This window comes from Notamacropus eugenii, chromosome 2 (genome assembly GCF_028372415.1).
Source record: "Notamacropus eugenii isolate mMacEug1 chromosome 2, mMacEug1.pri_v2, whole genome shotgun sequence".
Lineage (NCBI taxonomy): Eukaryota > Metazoa > Chordata > Mammalia > Diprotodontia > Macropodidae > Notamacropus > Notamacropus eugenii.
In genome coordinates this window covers 465,130,343-465,148,594 of record NC_092873.1, presented here as the reverse complement: position 1 = coordinate 465,148,594, position 18,252 = coordinate 465,130,343, and the positions used below count along the sequence as shown (strand labels likewise).

The following is an 18,252-nucleotide window of genomic DNA, read 5'->3' as shown; positions in this document are numbered from 1 at the left end:
GTCTAAATTTTCTGCTTAATCCTTTAACTGTATATTCAATTAAGACTATAGAACTGCCAAAAGAGAAAAAAACTTCAATCAGAACATTTCTAAAGTCCGTTATTATTTAGGAACATCAATTTTACAAGTCTATGATGAAAGCATCTCTTTAAAATTCTTCAGGCCTTTATGCCTGACCACATGCAGTGACCTCTGGTATTTTCTGCCAAAACAGTTCATTTATCTCACAGAACAACTAATCAATTCCAGAGCCCATCAATCATTCCAGTTGTGCACAAGTACGGTCTTGCTCAGGGCAGGTCCAGATGGCTTCTTGTATAAGTGGGATTAATAAAATTCTGATAGATTACATAGCATCTAACAAACTACAAAACATAATGGGAACAATCAGATAGATCTTGGTGGTATATGGGGGAGGAGAAACACATCCTCATAATTTGTTGGCATTTTAAACTTTAGCTTTAAGTCCTAAATTTATTTCCCAACTCATGGATTAAAGCTTTCTAAATATATGGACCAAAGTGACTACTTAGCAAGTATATAAAAGAATCTAGGTGTTTTTTGCAAACTATTACTATTGTTTTGTTTGCCCATCTATCTGTTTCAAAGTTAAACAGTTATTTTGGAGTTCCCAGGCTTACCCCATATGGCTCCAAATCTCTGAGTACAGAAAACTGCCATCAGCCCCTTCCTTGCCTGCTAGATGCCTTTGCCAAAAACAGTAGCATGTCACAGTGGAACGAGTAATAGAAGAACAGAGTTTTAGTTCCAATTCTGCTAGGACTAGCTAGAATCACAAATGATTCAAGTTCCCAGACCTCTCTTCTGTCTATCCTGCCCATTATCCATAATTAACTCAGAGAGAGCTAAAGGGTCAAATGCTAGGTTTCTAAATATAACATGGAGATCCACCTCTGGACTGACTCTACCATTAAGCACACCTTGCCACTCGTAGCAAAATATTTGGGAAACAAAGCTGGGTCCAAAAGAAGAAGGATCAGGGTTAGATCTGATGTAGGAATTACCTAACTGTAAGACTTTGAACTCAAGATTCCACTCTTGGGGACAGAAGCACTGACTTTTTACTTCCATATCTTGGACAAGTTATAGTTTCTGGCAAAGGTCAGGAGTACAAGTGTATTGTATACCCATAACATGGGTATATACCCATTTTATAATATACCATAATATACCATATACCATATACCATATATACCATAAAATTGTTTCATGAGGTCATTGATTCAGTATGAAAAGGGATGTCAGACTTCATCTAGTTCAAACACTTCATTTTAGAGATGAGGAAACTGAAACCTAGAGATTAATTCATTTATTTTAGGTCACATGTAGAGTAAGTGGGAGAGACAGGACTCGCACCCATAGCTTTTGATTCCAAATTCAGTGCTCTTTTTACAGGATCACATTGCTACTCTTCTAATCATATTAATCACTGCAAATAATTTGTAACTACACTATAAGTATTCTGCCAGTACCCCAGACTTTCCATTTACTGTATACGACCAAGTATGGAACTAAGTTGTATGCATTTTTAAATTACATTTTTAATGTATAAAAATAAAATACTAAGTACTACAATTCACTAAATAAAAGGTACAAGCAAAATTTCATTGAAATAAACTTTCATAGATAGGCTCTTTCTTTCATTTTAATTGACTTCTGACTTAAGTAATTATATTAAATATTTTTTGGCCCTTGGCTAGAATAGTTTACCAGTTTATTTATTATACCTGAATTTCCAACCATCATGATGAGCTTTGCTATAATAAAATTCTGTTGTTATAAAATGTATAAAGTAAGCCTAGTCTCAAAAATTTCCTAATCTATGGTAATATTAACAAGATTTTTTACATTTACAAAATATTTTAATGTTATCTCCCTACACAACAGGCATATATATGAAAATCCTTTTTTTTGTTTTCTATCATAACCATGTGATTCAAAACAAATCTTCAAGTAGGGGAATTTTCAATGAGGAAAATAGAAAGTACGAACCTATATGGTTCCCTTACTATTCAGTCAGTAGATTATCTATTAAAAGTGCATGTTAAAATATGGACAAAATTGCATTGCTTTAGAAGGAATGGATGAGTTATAAAATGCACTAATGAAAGGAATACCCAAATGTAAAATTGTATATTTTTTTTCTTTCTTTTAACTCCTGCTTTTTGCATTGTTAAATTATGTATTTAATTCATTAAATAATTCTCAACTCCATGGGAAAAAATAAATAAACAAATCTTCAGTAGGTTAAAGTCAAGCCTTTATTAACTACTTTTCCCCAGTTTAACTTCATTTTCATGATAATTTCTTAGATGCACCCACATGTAAACAAAAAAAATTTTCATGAGCAGTGAGGAAAATGAAGACTTGTAAGCACAAATACCCACTGCAAAAAAGTGATAACTCAAGTAATATTAAAACACAGAGCCCTTTATCCCTTTATACACATTACATCAATGGATTCTCACAATAATTCGCACATCATTCGCACCAATAAGGAAACTGAAGCCCAGAACAGTCATATGACTTGCACAAGGATTCAAAAACTGGTAAAACCAGAATGATTTTCTCACGTGATATCCAGTGATATTTCCACTAACTACAGCACAATGCCTTACTACTTCATTTACTTATTTTAATGTGTGAGCCAAATCAATGGGTATAGCAAGTGACTGGGTATTCTACTGTGTAATTCAAAAGAAGCTACATTTCAGCATATTATTTTGCTGGACAAACACTATAAATTAATTGCCTACTGGACATTTCAAACAAGATATCTCAAAAACATGTTCAAACTTAGCATGTTAAAATGGAATTAATTATCTTCTCCCCAAATCCCTCCCCTTTTCAAAACTTCTCAAATGCGCACCCAGCCTGCTAACCTCTCAGATTCTTAATTTAGGTATTACCCTCAAGTCTTCACTCTACATCTATAACAATCTCATATCACACCACTTCTCTTAACACAAACAGCTTCTACCTTAGCTCAGGCCCTCATCACCTCCCTAGGCTACTGCTACAACCTTATCGTCAAAATGTACTCAACCTTCCCTTTCCTCTAAATTTACTATTAACCACATCTTATGCCCAGAGTGCATTTCTCATATTTGTCCATTGAAACATTACCCATCATCCAAATGCCCCCTCTTTCCTAAAGCTTTTTGTGATTCTTACTTTTCCTTCACCATCCAACCACTTCCTGGTTCTCTCCTAGCACTTTCTAACCTTTCTCTAGCTGTGACCCTGTTTTACTTGTGAGTTACTTGTGTAAAAGTTTCATTAGACTGCCATACTAATAACAGTTCACGCTTATAGAGAGCTTCATAGTTTATAAAGCAATTTCCTCACGACAATCTGTCAGGTAGGTTACTATGAATAATATTATTACCCCTTTTTTAAAGAGGAAGGAGGTTCAGAGAGGTAAGTTACCTCTAAGTCCATAAAAACTGTTAGGATCGAGCAGAGATTTAAAGGTGGGAAAGACCCTAGTGGTTAACCAGTTCAACTTTCTTACACTGTGAATAAGAAAGCAAAAGTCCAGAACACTGAGCTGATCTACCTGAGGTCACACAGGGAGGAATGGGCAAAGGTGAGATGGGAACAAGGTAGGTCTTCACATTCCAAGCCCAGCACTCTGGCTGGCCCCAAGCTGGTAGAGGGGAGAGTACGTGACTCAATCTAGAACTGCATCTTCACTGCTCTATGCCTCGGTTTCATTATCTGCCAAATGAGGTCACTAGGTTAGAGGACCTCTAAGTCTGATCAGGAAGAGACCTGAGAGATCACCACCTCCAACAAAGTCCTGCTCAGTCACAAAGGTAGTCAACAGCAGAGGGGGATTCAAACCCATATTTTCAAACTGCAAACCTAATACTCTTATTATTATATAAGCTGCTTGTAAAAATGAATAAATACCCGTGCTTTATTCAAATTCTCACATGTTCTTTCTACTAAGCAATACTGTTATTTTTCTCCCACTAGCACCTAGTGTCAAGTAGTATATTAAGTAAACACTTAAGATATGCTTCAGTAATAGCTGTTGAATAAATTCTGAGAATAAGAGCTAGAAACACCCAGAGCTACTCATATGGGGTAGTCTAGTCCTTGGTTTTCATCTAGCTTCCCTTGCCTGTTGTAGAAGTATATACCTCCTTTTAGGCTATGCATTTTAGTTAAGAGTCCTGACTCCCCTTCGGGTCAGAAAGATTTATGAGAATCTTTTTTTAATTAATAATTCTGAAACAATGTCCTGCACAAAATCCCATTGTCCCTTTACCAAAAACCTAACCAACCTTCTTTGCAACAATGAAGTGAAAGTTCAGGGAGGCAGAAAGTAGGCAGTGACCAGACAAGGGCGAGACGTTGGCCCCACCGCCAAAGCTAGTCTCCTCTTCCCTTAAGCTTTGACTAGGTTAGGGCCAGGAACAAAGCAAAACAGAGTAGGGAAATGTTCTGGATTGCTTCAGGAAAGGGAAATCTCTGCAGATTTCACTTCTGATAGGTGGAAAGAAATACTCTTAGAAAAGGTGGTTGAAAAATGAATGACTTTTTTTAGGAAAATGTTTCTCTAGAATGTTCTGACATTTTAAATGACTTGTACTAAGATTGTTCCCTCAGCTCTGAACATTTGCTTAATCTGGGCTGTGGAATTTATCTATTATCAGAGGATGTTATAAATCACAGCTTCAAAATTACTTTTGTGAGAGACTTGCAAAGGCAGGATTTCTGTCCTGCGTTCTCTCTTTCTAAGCAGAAGGTGATTAGATCAATTTAATTTAATGAACATTTTTTTTCCTGGCAAACCTGTACCCAAAATGCAGAAAATGGAATTTTAATCTATGTGAATTTATGTGAAACCATTTCTCCAATTTTTCAGATTTTGTCACAAACCAAATCAAAGGTAAGTAGTAGTCAAATTAAGAAGCATTTATTAAGCATTTACTAAGTGCCAGGCACCATGCTAAGTAAGGAAACCAGAAACAGTGTCTCACCCACTTTCATTAACTTCATTTTTGTTCATAAAGCCAGAGGGTTAATTGTTTTTCTCAAATAATGTGCATTTCAGGATAGCTTCCCATGGTGGGAAAGGTTAGTATATGTAAATGATACACTTACTGATTTAAAAGATTATGGACCTAAAAAGTTCTTTCCTGCCATTTATTATCCTGTTAGAGGCGCCACCAAATTTGTCTGCTCTAAAGAGAAAATGCTTCACAAACTTTATTTATATAAACATACACACAGATATATGCATCTATATGTCTACACAGCTATAAATATCTATATGTACATGTATAAAAATAAATATATAGATACTAAACTTCACTGGTAACCTGAAATCCACAGGAGAAATTTACCTGATAGTTTCTTCTTGATACAAAGAACTAACAACTGGTCCACCAAACCCAGCATTTACTTCTTTCCCTTTTTTCTCTGGCATCTGAAAGAAAAGAAAAAAACATGGACATGGTATAAAAAGTGGTATGATTTAAGGGTACTCCAGAAAATCATTTTGCTTAAAAGTGAGAAATATTTTGTCTTTCACAAACTCTCGCAGCTATAAGAGTTTTGAGGGTAGTTTCAGAAAGTTATCTGTATTATTTGTAATTCAAGGGCAAGTACAGTTAATTGCCTCCTGGAACTACTTACATGTTATTGACCTATCAACATAGAGCATTTAATTGCAAAATACAGCTTAGTAAGGAAATCTGAAGTATTATTATTAAACATAAGTGTGTTAAGAGAAACATCTGGTTTATCAGAAGAAAAATTTTCAAAAACCTTTAACTAGGCACCTAGGCAGCACAATGGACAGAGCATTGAACCTGGAATCAGAAGAACTGAGTTCAAATCCTAGCTCAGATACTAGCTGTCTGTGTTTCTGAGCAAGTCACTTAACCTCTGCCTTCCTCAGCATCCTAAACTGTAAGATGGGGATAATAATAGTGCCTACCTCCCAAGGTTGTTGTGAGGATCACATGAGGTCATAATTGTAAAGTGCTCAGCACAGTGCCTGGCACACAGTAAATGGTATATAAATGTTAGGTTGTCATAGTAGTAGTAGTGTAAAAATTATAAGTGCAAGCATCCTGAAAACTGCAGAGTCTGAAAAGAAAGCCACCTCAAAATTCCAAAAGAAAAGGAAAGCACATCTGCAGGAATATCTGTGCAACCGAGGTTTCACAAAGCACAGTTTTGTTGCCCTTCAACATAAAGTAAACGAATAGGCTGATCTTTAAAACAAGATATTGTAAGTGCAAGGATACATGTGCAATGTGTAAGATCAGTGATGTCTACTTAGGTATTACTAAATCTCAGAAAGACAGAGGTCTCTATACTTCAGAAAGCTCTAGTTCTAGAAAATAGCTCTAAGTGGTTGTTATTCTGAGCTCAAGAGCTCTAAGGGTATCCATCCTAAGTTCAGCATCAACATGGTGAGTTTCCACAGCCTCCCAGGTGGCCTCAGAAGGGTTTCATTACCCCAGGTTGAAAATGGAGCCGGTCAAAGGCCCTGTGCTGATCGTGATGTGGGACTGGTCCATGAGAAGCCTCTAAACTCCCAGACTGGGTGAAATGGGGAGAGCAAAAGAAGGAATGAAAGAAAAAAGCTTTAAAATAGAAAGTAACTGCCTTCAGATTAAAAAAGAATCATCAAAATAGAAAAAAAAATTAATCAAAATATATTCCAAATACGTTACCTTACCAAGATTAAAATTTTAGTCATCCTCTCCCAAAAAAGGAAAGTTTCTCCTAAATTAGTTTTATGCTAAACTAGGAATAAAGAAACACATTATAAAATTTAAAGAGAAATAGATACAGTGAAGAGAAAAGCCCAACTAGATTTTTCCTTAAATGAGTTCTCCTATCCCCAAGATACAATGATACAAATGAGAATCATGAGGTCATTTCATTGTCTTTCATCAAGCAGCAAAGCCAAAGTAATTTCTAATGCATTATCTAACGTCAGTGAGTGAAGTCAACTCTGATTAAGTCTGAAAACCTAAAAACTGTCACAGAAACAAACTGATACAACAATTACCATTATCTGTAAATTTTTTATAAAGTTTCTTAAAGAAAAAAATCTAATTATCAGGTAGGAAAGCTAGGTAGCATAGGGAATAGAGTGCTCGATTTGGAGTCATGAAGACTTGAGTTCAAATCCGATCTTAGATGTTTATTAGCTGTGTGACCCTGGGCAAATCAATTAACATCCCTCAAACTCGATTTCCTCATGTGTGTAAAATGTGGACAATAATAATACCATCTTCAGAGGATTGTTGTGACAATCAAATGTACAATGCTTTGCAAACCTTAATTCACTATAAAATACTAGATACTATTTTAGAGCACTCAGCTTAGAGCCTAAACTTTGCTTTCCTGGAAAGCACTCTATCTCGGCCAGAAGAGATACCTCAAATTCTGTCCTAATGAGCTTCACTGTCATGAGACTATTCTCTCCCTAACTATCAACTTCATGTGTTTCAGGCTAACTTTGACTACTTTTCTCCTGCCTCTGCTGCCATTAGTCCCCAGTCTCCATGTGGACTGAACATCTTTTATGATGTCCAAGGGAACCAATTCCATTTTCCTCTACTTGGAATCTATTTAACCATTTTTCTATAGCTTTAGCAGTCAGAATACAATAGAACATGTGGTTTACATATGCTTCACTGGACGAGGGAAAAGTTTTCGCTAAATTTGTCTTGCAGGATGAACGAAAATTCACAGTACAAACAACAAAATTTTGTTGAAAAACATCACCCAAATAAGGCTATAGCAATGAAAGCCACGAATATTTTTATTGACAATGCAATGTCACATTTCCGTGACATCTTGAAAAAAAGTCAAAAACAAGTGTCATTAGATAGATTCCTAGTTGGAGGCGAATGTAAAGAAAGTCAGTGAGTCAAAACATGAAAGTGATTCTAAAAAAACCAAAAAATAAGTAAAGGCAGTAGTATTAGTCTTACTTTTGGTGAAAGTAGCATAAGAGAGAACACTCCCAACATTGAAATCCCCAGTGCTCTCAGAGAAGGAAATTCTCCTTCCAAGCAATAATCCTTCCTCCTCCTCCTCCCTCTAGTCTCCCTCTAGTCTCCCTCATGCCAGCTACAACTTCTCAAAGGTAAAGTGTAGGTTAATTTATTTTATTTTCAGTTTATATTGTGCACTAATCATTGCCATTGTATTTCAGGTGCATTAGGGAGAAAAAACTTACTTAAAATTATAAATAATTATTTTTAAATGAATATTTTTGGGGTACCGATCATCCGACTGCATTATTTCCTATGGGAAAATTCATTTTGGAATATAAACAAATCACATGACGAACAGAATCTCAGAATGAATTAAACTCGTAAACCAAGGTTCTTCTGTGTTACAATCCAAATTGGCATTCAGTAAAGTCAAAGCATAACAACTTTGTGGAATCTCTTTTACAACAGGAAAAAAGCACAAACTTCTATCCCAAAGAATTTCCAGGTGACATGTGCAAAGAGGGATTTCTTAGTATCAGTTCTTGTCTTTTTTAATGGAGATGCTGCTTTACTGTTATACAAAAACAAACAAAAAAACAAAGTTAAATCTTCATGTTGATTTCTATCCCCAAATATACAAATTCATAGCAACTAAAGTGAAGCAAATATGGTAAATTGTTCCAGAAGTAGAGATTTTGGCTAAAAATTTTTAGTTGGTGACAAATGAGCTATTTTTTCTTTCTGGGTTTCAAAGGTCCCTCAGGTATTACGTGGAAAGATTATAGTAAGTGATCTCTGAGATTCCCTCCAGCTCTAAATCTTAAAATACTATCTACTGAACCATAAGTCTTAATGTAAGTGGCTCATACTTTGTTTCTTCTGAAATTAAATTAATAAGTACCTTTCTCATAATAAAAGTGTACTAAAACATATATTTGGAACCATGAGGTTACAAGTTAAATTTTTTCCATTCCTTAAGTTTTCATTTTTCCCTGCCTCTGTAAAAACATTCATATTTCAAAGATAAAAACTTTAAAAACTGGAATAAACCACTAAAAGATTACTGAAATTGATTGATTACATCTACAAAACCATATACATCCTGTAAAGTTCCTAATACTAATAAGCAGTTTATCTTGAAGGAAAAGTAAAATATAATATCTTTCTTTACAAATATTCTGTTAATTTATATAAACATCAATGATTCCTACTCTGACTAATATACTCTGTAGTATGCAGTACCTATTGTATTATTGCTTATCATCATGTTTTTCATGATGTAATCAATAAAATGTAATAAAATAACTGATTCAATGAAATTATTCCTAAAATATTTTTATTTCATATTATTTTTGAAAAATTATAAATATATAACATGGACTACTCAGAAACATCTAGAAATCTGAAAGTGTGCTTAACTGAAAAAGGTTCTATGGAAAAATATGGCAATTTGGGAGGGAGAATTGTGTACTTCAATCTTAACCACCTAGAAACAACGTATCAGGAAGCATCGAAAGTAGAAATTTTGATCATTATTAAATGCCAGGAGAATACTTAATAGAAAGAGGAACAGAGAAGCAGTCATCTAGCATTTTTTTCAGAGTCTACTACATGTCAGGCACTTTGCTAAGCACTGAGAATACAAAGAAGTGCAAAAATACTTTTTCCTTTATAGAAGCTCAAAGTCTAATGGGAGTGACAATATACAAGTAACTAAGTACAAACAAAACACAGACAGGGTAACTTCAATGTAGTCTCAGAAGTTCAGCACAAAGATTATTAAGAAGGGAAAGATGGTCAATGTGTAGATTTCTTTTGAAGATTATTATGGTTATTTTTCAAAAGAAAGGGTTTAAAAAACCTAGGCAGCAAAATCTGAGGGGCAGAAGTTTGATACTGATGTTTAAAAAAAGAAAAAAGGAAAGAAAAGTCATTGAAGCATTTAAAGCAACATAGGGAAGAGAGAAGGAGGGTTAGAGGGAGAACAGAGAAGCCACCACAGACAAGTAGCAAGGGCAGTTTTAAAACTATAATGTTGAATTTATTATTTTTTTTAAAAAAGCATTTCTTTTAAAAATAATAAAAATTGGTAGCGGTAGCACACTATTCTATCACATTAAGACTCAGACATGACTGAAAAACCACTGACACAGCCATACAACTTTAGGTCTATATCCCAAAGAGATTTTTCAAAAGAGAAAAAAGAAAAGGACCTGTATGTGCAAAAATATTTATAGCAAATCTTTGTGGCAAAGAATGGGAAATTGAGGGGATGAGCATCAATTGGGCAATGGCTAAACAAGTGGTAGCATATGAATGTGATAGAGTATCATTGTGCTATAAGGAATGACAAGCAAGATGGCTTCAGAGACACATGGGAAGCCTTTTATGAACTGATATGCAAAGTGAAGTTAGCAGAACCAAAAGAACACTATGCACCAAGAGAGCAATACTGAGGTTTGAGGAGGGATGAAAAAGTTTGGAAGAGCTACTGAGATGAATTAAACTAACTAGGAAGGTATAAAAGGACTGCTTTGTAGCAAGGAGGATCCAGCTGAGGCCAAGTAACTTAAATTTGTCATGGACCCAGTCAGCAGCTTCATGATTTTTTCCAGTTTCTTTCATCAGCACATATATAGGAGCAAAGGCTCCTGGAAAGAATGATCCAAGGATGCAGTCTGCCCAACTAATCTCACCGATAGATAAGGGGGAAAGGACTCAAGATTAAAGGACAGTAGAGAGGTGAACTGGTTCTTGGTCCACCAAGAAGTCAAGATAGGGAAAGGAGGCGAAAAATTTAGCATGATCCTGGGGGTATGGGGGAGTGGGAAATAGGGGTAGGATGGGGGAAATGAACCTTTGATAGATTAAGCTTGTCAAGCATTCCTCGGGGAAAAAAAACAGAGCTGAGTAGAAGCTTTGAAGTTAAAAACAAGGGAAACCTAATAACACTTGAGCCCCAAGTAAGGATTATAGAAGGGGGATACAACAGGGAACAAGTGTTTATTAAGTGCCTACTATGTGCCAGTCACTGTGCTAAGTGCACAGACAAAATGTTTATATGCTAATAGAGGGAAAAGATGCTAGTGTACCCTCAAAACCCTCATGTCTTCGAGAGTAACACAGGCAGTAATAAGACACAGGCCGGAGAATAATCTTGTTACTCTGATAATTCTGAAAGAAAAAAGGAAAGGAAAAAACAACACAATAAATTTTGGAAGCAGGTAGAAATTACCATTTTGCACAAGTGAAATATGCCAGAGACTACAAAATATGGAGAAAGGGCAGTCGGGAGTAGGCTAAAAATGAACCTAAGTTTTCACCTGAAATGAACAAAGAAGGTTGCATCCACACAGTTTGGTATATAAATATATTCAACTCAATAAAGAATCAACTAGGAATAGAGAAGGGGGAAGTGAAGACCAAGAGGGAGGATAATTTCAGTTTAATACATTAAGGGAAGGAATAGTCATAAATAAAAGAAATTAACTTTGGAGGGTAGAGCATGAAAGAAGAGGCAAGGTGGAAAGGAAGTAAATAAATATTTAATAAATGTCTACTATGTGCCAGGCACTGTGCTAAACCTTTACAAGTAATATCTCATTTAATCCTTATTAACAACACCTGGAGGAAGGTACTAGTATTATCACCATTTTACAGCTGAGGAAACTGAGGCAGGCAGAAGTTAAGTGACTTGTCCAGAATCATAAAGTGAATGAGTGCCTGAGGCTCTAATTCAAACTCAAGTTTTCCTGACTCCAGGCCCAGTGCTCTGTGTACCACCAACTGTCTCAGTCTTGAACTTTTAAAATACAGGGATGATGCGAGAGCACTGAGTGAACATTATTTCGTTAAAACTATGAAGGTGGGCATGTAACTTTGGTCAAATATCCCTAATGAATATCAACACAAACATTTTAAATAAAATATTAGCATACAGGCCATAAAAATATATTTAAAAGATTATACACAATGACCAAGTTTCTTTAAATAATAAAGAGCTTTTGGGTAAATGAATTAAAATTTCCTTAATTTAAGCTTTCTTTCTTGATAAAGGATTATACATACATACACATACATACATACAGTCTTCTTGTAAAGCATTCCCATATATATACATAAAAGATAGCATTTACAAATCAAAAATAAATGCAACAAGCAATTAAAACTTCTTGGAATTCAATTTTGGTACAGTCACAAAAATGAACAAACACCAAAATGATGAAAACACCCCAAAATATTAAATTTCTAAGGTACATTTTTTAAAAAGTCACTTTCTGTCCATTAGGCTTTAGAAGGTCTCAAAGCCTGAAGAAGCTAACACCCAAGTTTAGAAGTTGTCTAGTTCTGTAGACAGCCTTCCAAAGAAAATAGGAAATCATAAGAAAAGAAGAAACTCTAAGCTATAGCAGCACCTTATTTCCATAGCAAACTCAATTACCTCTAACACAGCCTGGAAAGAAACTATTAAAAAGAAAAAGAAAAAAATCACCTCTGAGCAGTCAGAGATCTAAAATGCATTATCTTACAAAAAAACTCAGGACCTCAGTCAGAATCTATTTTATGGTAATTTTATATATTAACATTAATTCATTTATAATATCAATGTTATTATTTATAATAATTATAATATATACTATGCTTATAATATTACTATTGTAATAATATCAGTAATTTATAATATTAAGCTTTAGTAGCTTTAAAATGCACTAAGACTTTGGGGACACCTTGAATGATTCTAACAAGCCTAGAAAAAGATAAAAAAACACATTAAAGGAAGTGCAAGAACTTACAAAACGTATCAGTCTGGCGCCATTTAATATAGAACCAAACAAACATATATCTCAATAAGCCCTGAGGTCAGCTTAATGAGTAATAATAATGAGTAACTGATAATGGAATTTGAAGCTGGAAAAGAATATGAGCTCATCTAAAACACCTCAATCTAGTTAAACTCACTCATTTTACAGATAAGATATCTGAGGCCCCGAGAAGTTATGTGACTTAATTTAAGGCCTCCGAGGAAGTGCAAGAGCCAGAATTCAAATCCTGGTTTTCTGATTTCAAATCTAGTACTAATTCCTTTATACCATCTTGCTTCGGTCAAAATGATGGCCCTAGGATTTTTTTTTTAATTCAATTATATGTAGTGTATTATCATTTAAGATAAGAGACAAGGGATTATTTATAATCCATTTATAAAATATTTTTATCCAAAATAGTTAAAATTTAAAAGTTTGATTACTTAAAAGTATCAGTTATCTGGAAATTTCATTTGTATGGACATTTTGATCCTTGATTATAACAGATGAAGTACTGCTTTACTAGATGATCCCACAGACAAGACTTTCCTTCATCCACAACCTTCTTACTTATACAAGGAAAAGTAAACTGGATGACTGCAGTGATAACACTGGATCCCAAATTAAAGATTACTAGCAAGAACTTGTCCTATTTAACAGCTAGTAGATGACAGAAAGCTTTAACTATTTATTAAAAAGCAAATTCCTGCCTAGAATTATGCTTGCTGAAATAAAATTCATACAATACTATTTTTTGAAAGACAAAAGTACTTAAGAAAATCATCAATAAAACTGTTCCCCTATTTGCCTTCTACAACATCTGAGTGAGGTTTCAGTCCAGTTCTCCAAAAGCAAACAAAATAATTCTGCACTTTGGAATATTCAAATTGTGAAGATTAAGTTAAGCTCACAAAAAGTTGAAGAAATTCTCTTCTCTCTTCATGTCATGGATTGGTTGTCCCTTGGGAAGGGAACTTAGGGAGACAATAATTATATCTGACAGCAGCAATTATATGCAAGGCTGGAGATTGGAATACTCTTAATTGGGTGCATGATAATTGGTGCCCTCTTTTCCTTTACTATTGAGGATAAGTACTAGTTGAATCACTACCCAGCTCCACCCTGAGTGTAGGTGGTCTAAGGAAAGCATTATGTGATGTGTGAGGACACAACAAAAATGAAAAATGCTCTTGTGATAAGTTGGTTGATGAAGGAAGAAACAGGAACAATTTTCAATTTTAAGTATTTTCTACTTACATCTTCCAGTTTATTCATTATATGAAGCTCACAAATGCTCATCATTATAATCTAAATATTAATCCCTAATATCTCAAAATAGTTCTCAAAAATTCTCTTTAAAAAGCCATACAATATTTTATGAGAAAAAATTGGAGCACTATTCAAAAAAGTCCTCCATGCCAAAAAACCCTTAGGAACCATAATATACAAATTTCTCACCCTTAAAAAGATACAAGCAAAAGTCTTCCAAGAAAGAAAGTTTAAAGACATACACATATAATGAACAAATTGTTTTATAACCATCTCTATAAAGTCTCCTTTGAAAACATCTTTTGTACTATGAATTACTCAATTAAAGGTCTTTCTGAGTACCAACAACTGCCTAATAGTCTTGAACTTTTAAAATAAAGGATGATTCGAGAGCACTGAGTGAACATTAATTCATCAAAACTATATATTGGGCATATAACTTCGTCAAACATCCCTAATGAATATCAACACAAACAATTTAAATAAAATATTAACTTCAAAATATTATTATTTTATTAACTTCAAAACTAATCTATTTTAATATTTCACAATTACTCTGGCTCAAAATAGTTGTTATAGGGGAAAAAGTATGATTCAGAAATGAAAACATTTGCAAAGAATAACTGAAAAACTTATAATTTACATTTAAATGGTATTTCATGTTTATAAAGTACTTTATATCCATTTTATTTGATCTTCCAAACAATCATGCCAAACACATAACACAAATATTATTTGTTTCTCACATTAAGAAACAAATTCAGACAGGTTAAGTGACCTACCTGCCTGAGGTCATGCAGCTAGTAGCAAAGCTGGGACTCAAATGTAGGGCTAACTCCAGTGCTCCTATGTACAGTAGTCTTATAACACGATAATATTATCAAGCTCCCATTATGCATGAAATAACTAAAGAATAATATAAGATAAAATGTAATCAAATGCAAAGCTGCTAGAGACAACAGAAGGTACTAAGTTATAGTGAAAAGTTCAGTGAATTAGGAACCAAGAAACCATGGTTCCAATTCCTGCTTTGCTACTACCTATAATGTTTCATCTTGGACAAATCATTTTATTTTCCTAGGTCTAGGTTTCCCCATCTACAAAACAAGGAGGTTGTACTAGATAATATATATCGTTAGTTCACTTCAAGCTCTATGACCTAAGTGCTAGAAGGGAAGAGTTAGTGTAGGCAGACTTGATGAAAAAACAGGAACCTGAAAAGGGCCATGAAAGAAGGACAGGAAAGAAGGCATTTCAAGATTAAGAGGAAAATGATTAACGGTACAGAAGAAAGAATAAACATATCATGATGAAAGCACAGTGAAGATATGGTTGGACATGGAAGGCAGAACTTGATTATGCAGAGCCTTGCTATAAAGCATTGACGCGATCCAAGAGGAATTTAGAATTCATAGAACAGATACATGTTCCACTAAGGGCAGCTAGGTGGTGCAGGGGGATAGAGCACTAGTTCAGGAGTCAGGAGGACCTGAGTTCAAATCTCACCTCAGACACTGGACATTCACTAGCTGTGTGACCTTGGGCAAATCACTTAACCTCAACTGCCTCATCCTGGGTCATCTCCAGTCATCCTAATGAATATCTGGTCACTGGATTCAGATGGCTCTGGAGGAGAAGTGAGGCTGGTGACCTGCACGGCCCTCCCTCACTCAAAACAAAGCCAAGTGTAAGTCATGTCGTCATTTCTCCGATGGCATGGTCTTCAGCAACAAAGGACAAACACACACACATACATGTTCCACCCACCCCAAATTACTACAAAACTAATTTATTACTTACCCATGCACTTTCACTATGAAGTAGAAAATGAATTATCCTGTAAAATATTTTGAATAATACATAAAGTTATGGTTTAAAATGAATCTATTTTAATGATATAAAGAAAAATTCACAGGATTACAGAATTTCAGAGTTGGAAGGGATCTCCTTAAAGGCCATCTACTCCCAGTGAAAACTGAAAAAAGAATTCATACTACACCCAACATCAGCATGAAGACTCCATCAATGACAAGGAATCTGTGACCTGGCAAAGCAGCCCATTTCATTTGGGAAATCTCCTTTCTTCCTTACATTAAGTCTAAAGCATTTCTGCTGCTTCTAGCACAGTGCTCTTATTTGTGCTCTCTGAGGCCAAAAAGAACAGGTCTAAATCCTTCTCTTCCACATACAAGCCTTCCAAATAACGGAAAATCTCTTCAATTATGTTTTTCAATTATGTGTTTTTCAATTATTCTTTGAAAACATTTCTGTTATTGAATCATACTTCTTCCTCACAGCAACTATTCTGAGCCAGAGTCAATGTCAAAATTGGAAAGTTGTGATATTAATACAATTACTAATAGTACACAAGTCATCCTCCCTGAGACTTCTCTAAACTTACCATACCCTATTCATAATACATAAACTAATTTTCATATAGCACAAATTCATATCACTCCAGATAATCAATGTCTTTGCTACCATGTGACACCAAAAACTGACCACAATATTCAGCTGTAGTCTGACCAGGGCAAGCAGAGTAGGACTATTATCCTAACCATGAAAACTGTATCAAAACTGCACCAGCTTTTTGGGCTACCATATCACACTGTTGAAACACAAAAATAAAGTTACCACTCTCAAGTCCCTGCAACATTAAATGATTCAGCATCAGAAATTGATATGATTTTATCCATGAAATGAAACTAAGGAAGATCCATTACCATCCACTTTCCTGCTGCACCCTGAGGATCACTGGCCCTTTCCATCTAACTTGCAATTCAAACCTCCTATAAATGCTATCTCCCCCATTAGATTTCCTTTTATATCATTAAAATAGATTCATTTTAAACTGTAACTTTATATATTATCCAAAATATTTTACAGTATAACTAATTTTCTACTTCATAGTGAAAGTCCATGGGAAAGTAACAAGTTAGTTTTACAGTAATTTAGAGTGGGTGGAACATGTATCTATCTATTCTATGAATTCTAAACTCCTCTTGGATCACATCAATGCTTTGCAGCAAGGCTCTGCATAATCCTTGAGAACAGAGGCTATCTTGCTTCTATTTGCATACCCACTGTTTAGCACATTGCTTTGCACATAGTAAATGTTCAATAAGTGACTTCTTCCATTCATTCATATCTGCCTTTACTCAAGTCATTGATAAAAATGCTAAATAATACAAGACCAACAAGTGCTAAAGAAGCACTTCACTGGAGACCCCCTTTCAAGCTGGCATCAAACCATTAAGTAGTCTCAGAGTTCTGCCATTTAACCAGATCTAAATCCATTTAATCGTCCTATCCCCTAACACACAAGAATAGGATGACATTGTTTTATCCAACACTTTACTAAAATTTAGGTAAACTATAAAACGGCCCTGGTCGGCAGTGCCATGACTCCAAATACAGTGTGCTTCCTATACTATATGACACCAAGGTGACACATTGGAAAGCACAGGGCCTGGAATCAGGAAGATATGAATTCAAATCCAGCTTCAGACACTTACTAGCTGTGCGACACTGAGGGGGGGGGGGGTGAGAGGTAGGTGCTGTTATTTTCCCCATTTTACTGAGGCAAACAGAGGTTAAGGGATGCTGCATTTGAACTCAGGTCTTCCTGACTGCAGGTCCAGTGCTCTATCCATTGAGCCACCTCACTGGAAGGAAGCAACATCACATGAGTCAATACAGTTAAGTAGAGAGAAGGTGGAGATCACAAGAGAGGGATCAAAAAAATCATCATGGAGTAGCTGGTATCTAAACTGAACCTTGAAGAAAGGGGAAAGTGAGGCCCAATGACTTGCCCAAAGTTCTAAGAAGCCTAACAAAACCTACACTTAAAAAGTTTACAATCTAATAGGGAGAGAAGATATCAACACAGATAATTACAATACCAATTACAATTAAAAAAAATGATAAATGAATTAGAGAATTACAAAACAAAATGTTATATGATCAGGAAGGGTTTCCTGGAGGTGGTGTTTGAGGTAGGATTTAAAGGAATGGTTTAAAAGGCAAAGATGGAAAAGGAGGCAAATATATTCTTTTTTTTTTATTAATTTTTTTATTTTTTTTAATGTTTAACAATCACTGCCATACAATTGCGATTTTATCCCTCCCCACCCACCCCCCACTACCTCCCTCCCTCCCCACGACTGCATACAATTCTGTATAGA

The 18,252-nt window shown here is 35.0% G+C and overlaps 1 protein-coding gene across 5 annotated transcripts in view; it reads right to left on the bottom strand.

Annotated features, from left to right (window-relative positions):
* ACBD6 (acyl-CoA binding domain containing 6) overlaps positions 1-18,252 on the bottom strand; it is a 231,736-nt gene that overhangs the window by 171,409 nt on the left and 42,075 nt on the right. For 4 of the 5 annotated variants that reach the window (XM_072648487.1, XM_072648485.1, XM_072648488.1 and 1 more), the window contains exon 4: positions 5,379-5,461. The exons of the other annotated variant lie outside the window; for it this stretch is intronic. In XM_072648487.1, coding sequence (XP_072504588.1) covers positions 5,379-5,461 — 83 coding nt within the window. The remainder of the gene's footprint in view (positions 1-5,378; positions 5,462-18,252) is intronic. 5 annotated transcript variants of the gene reach the window in all.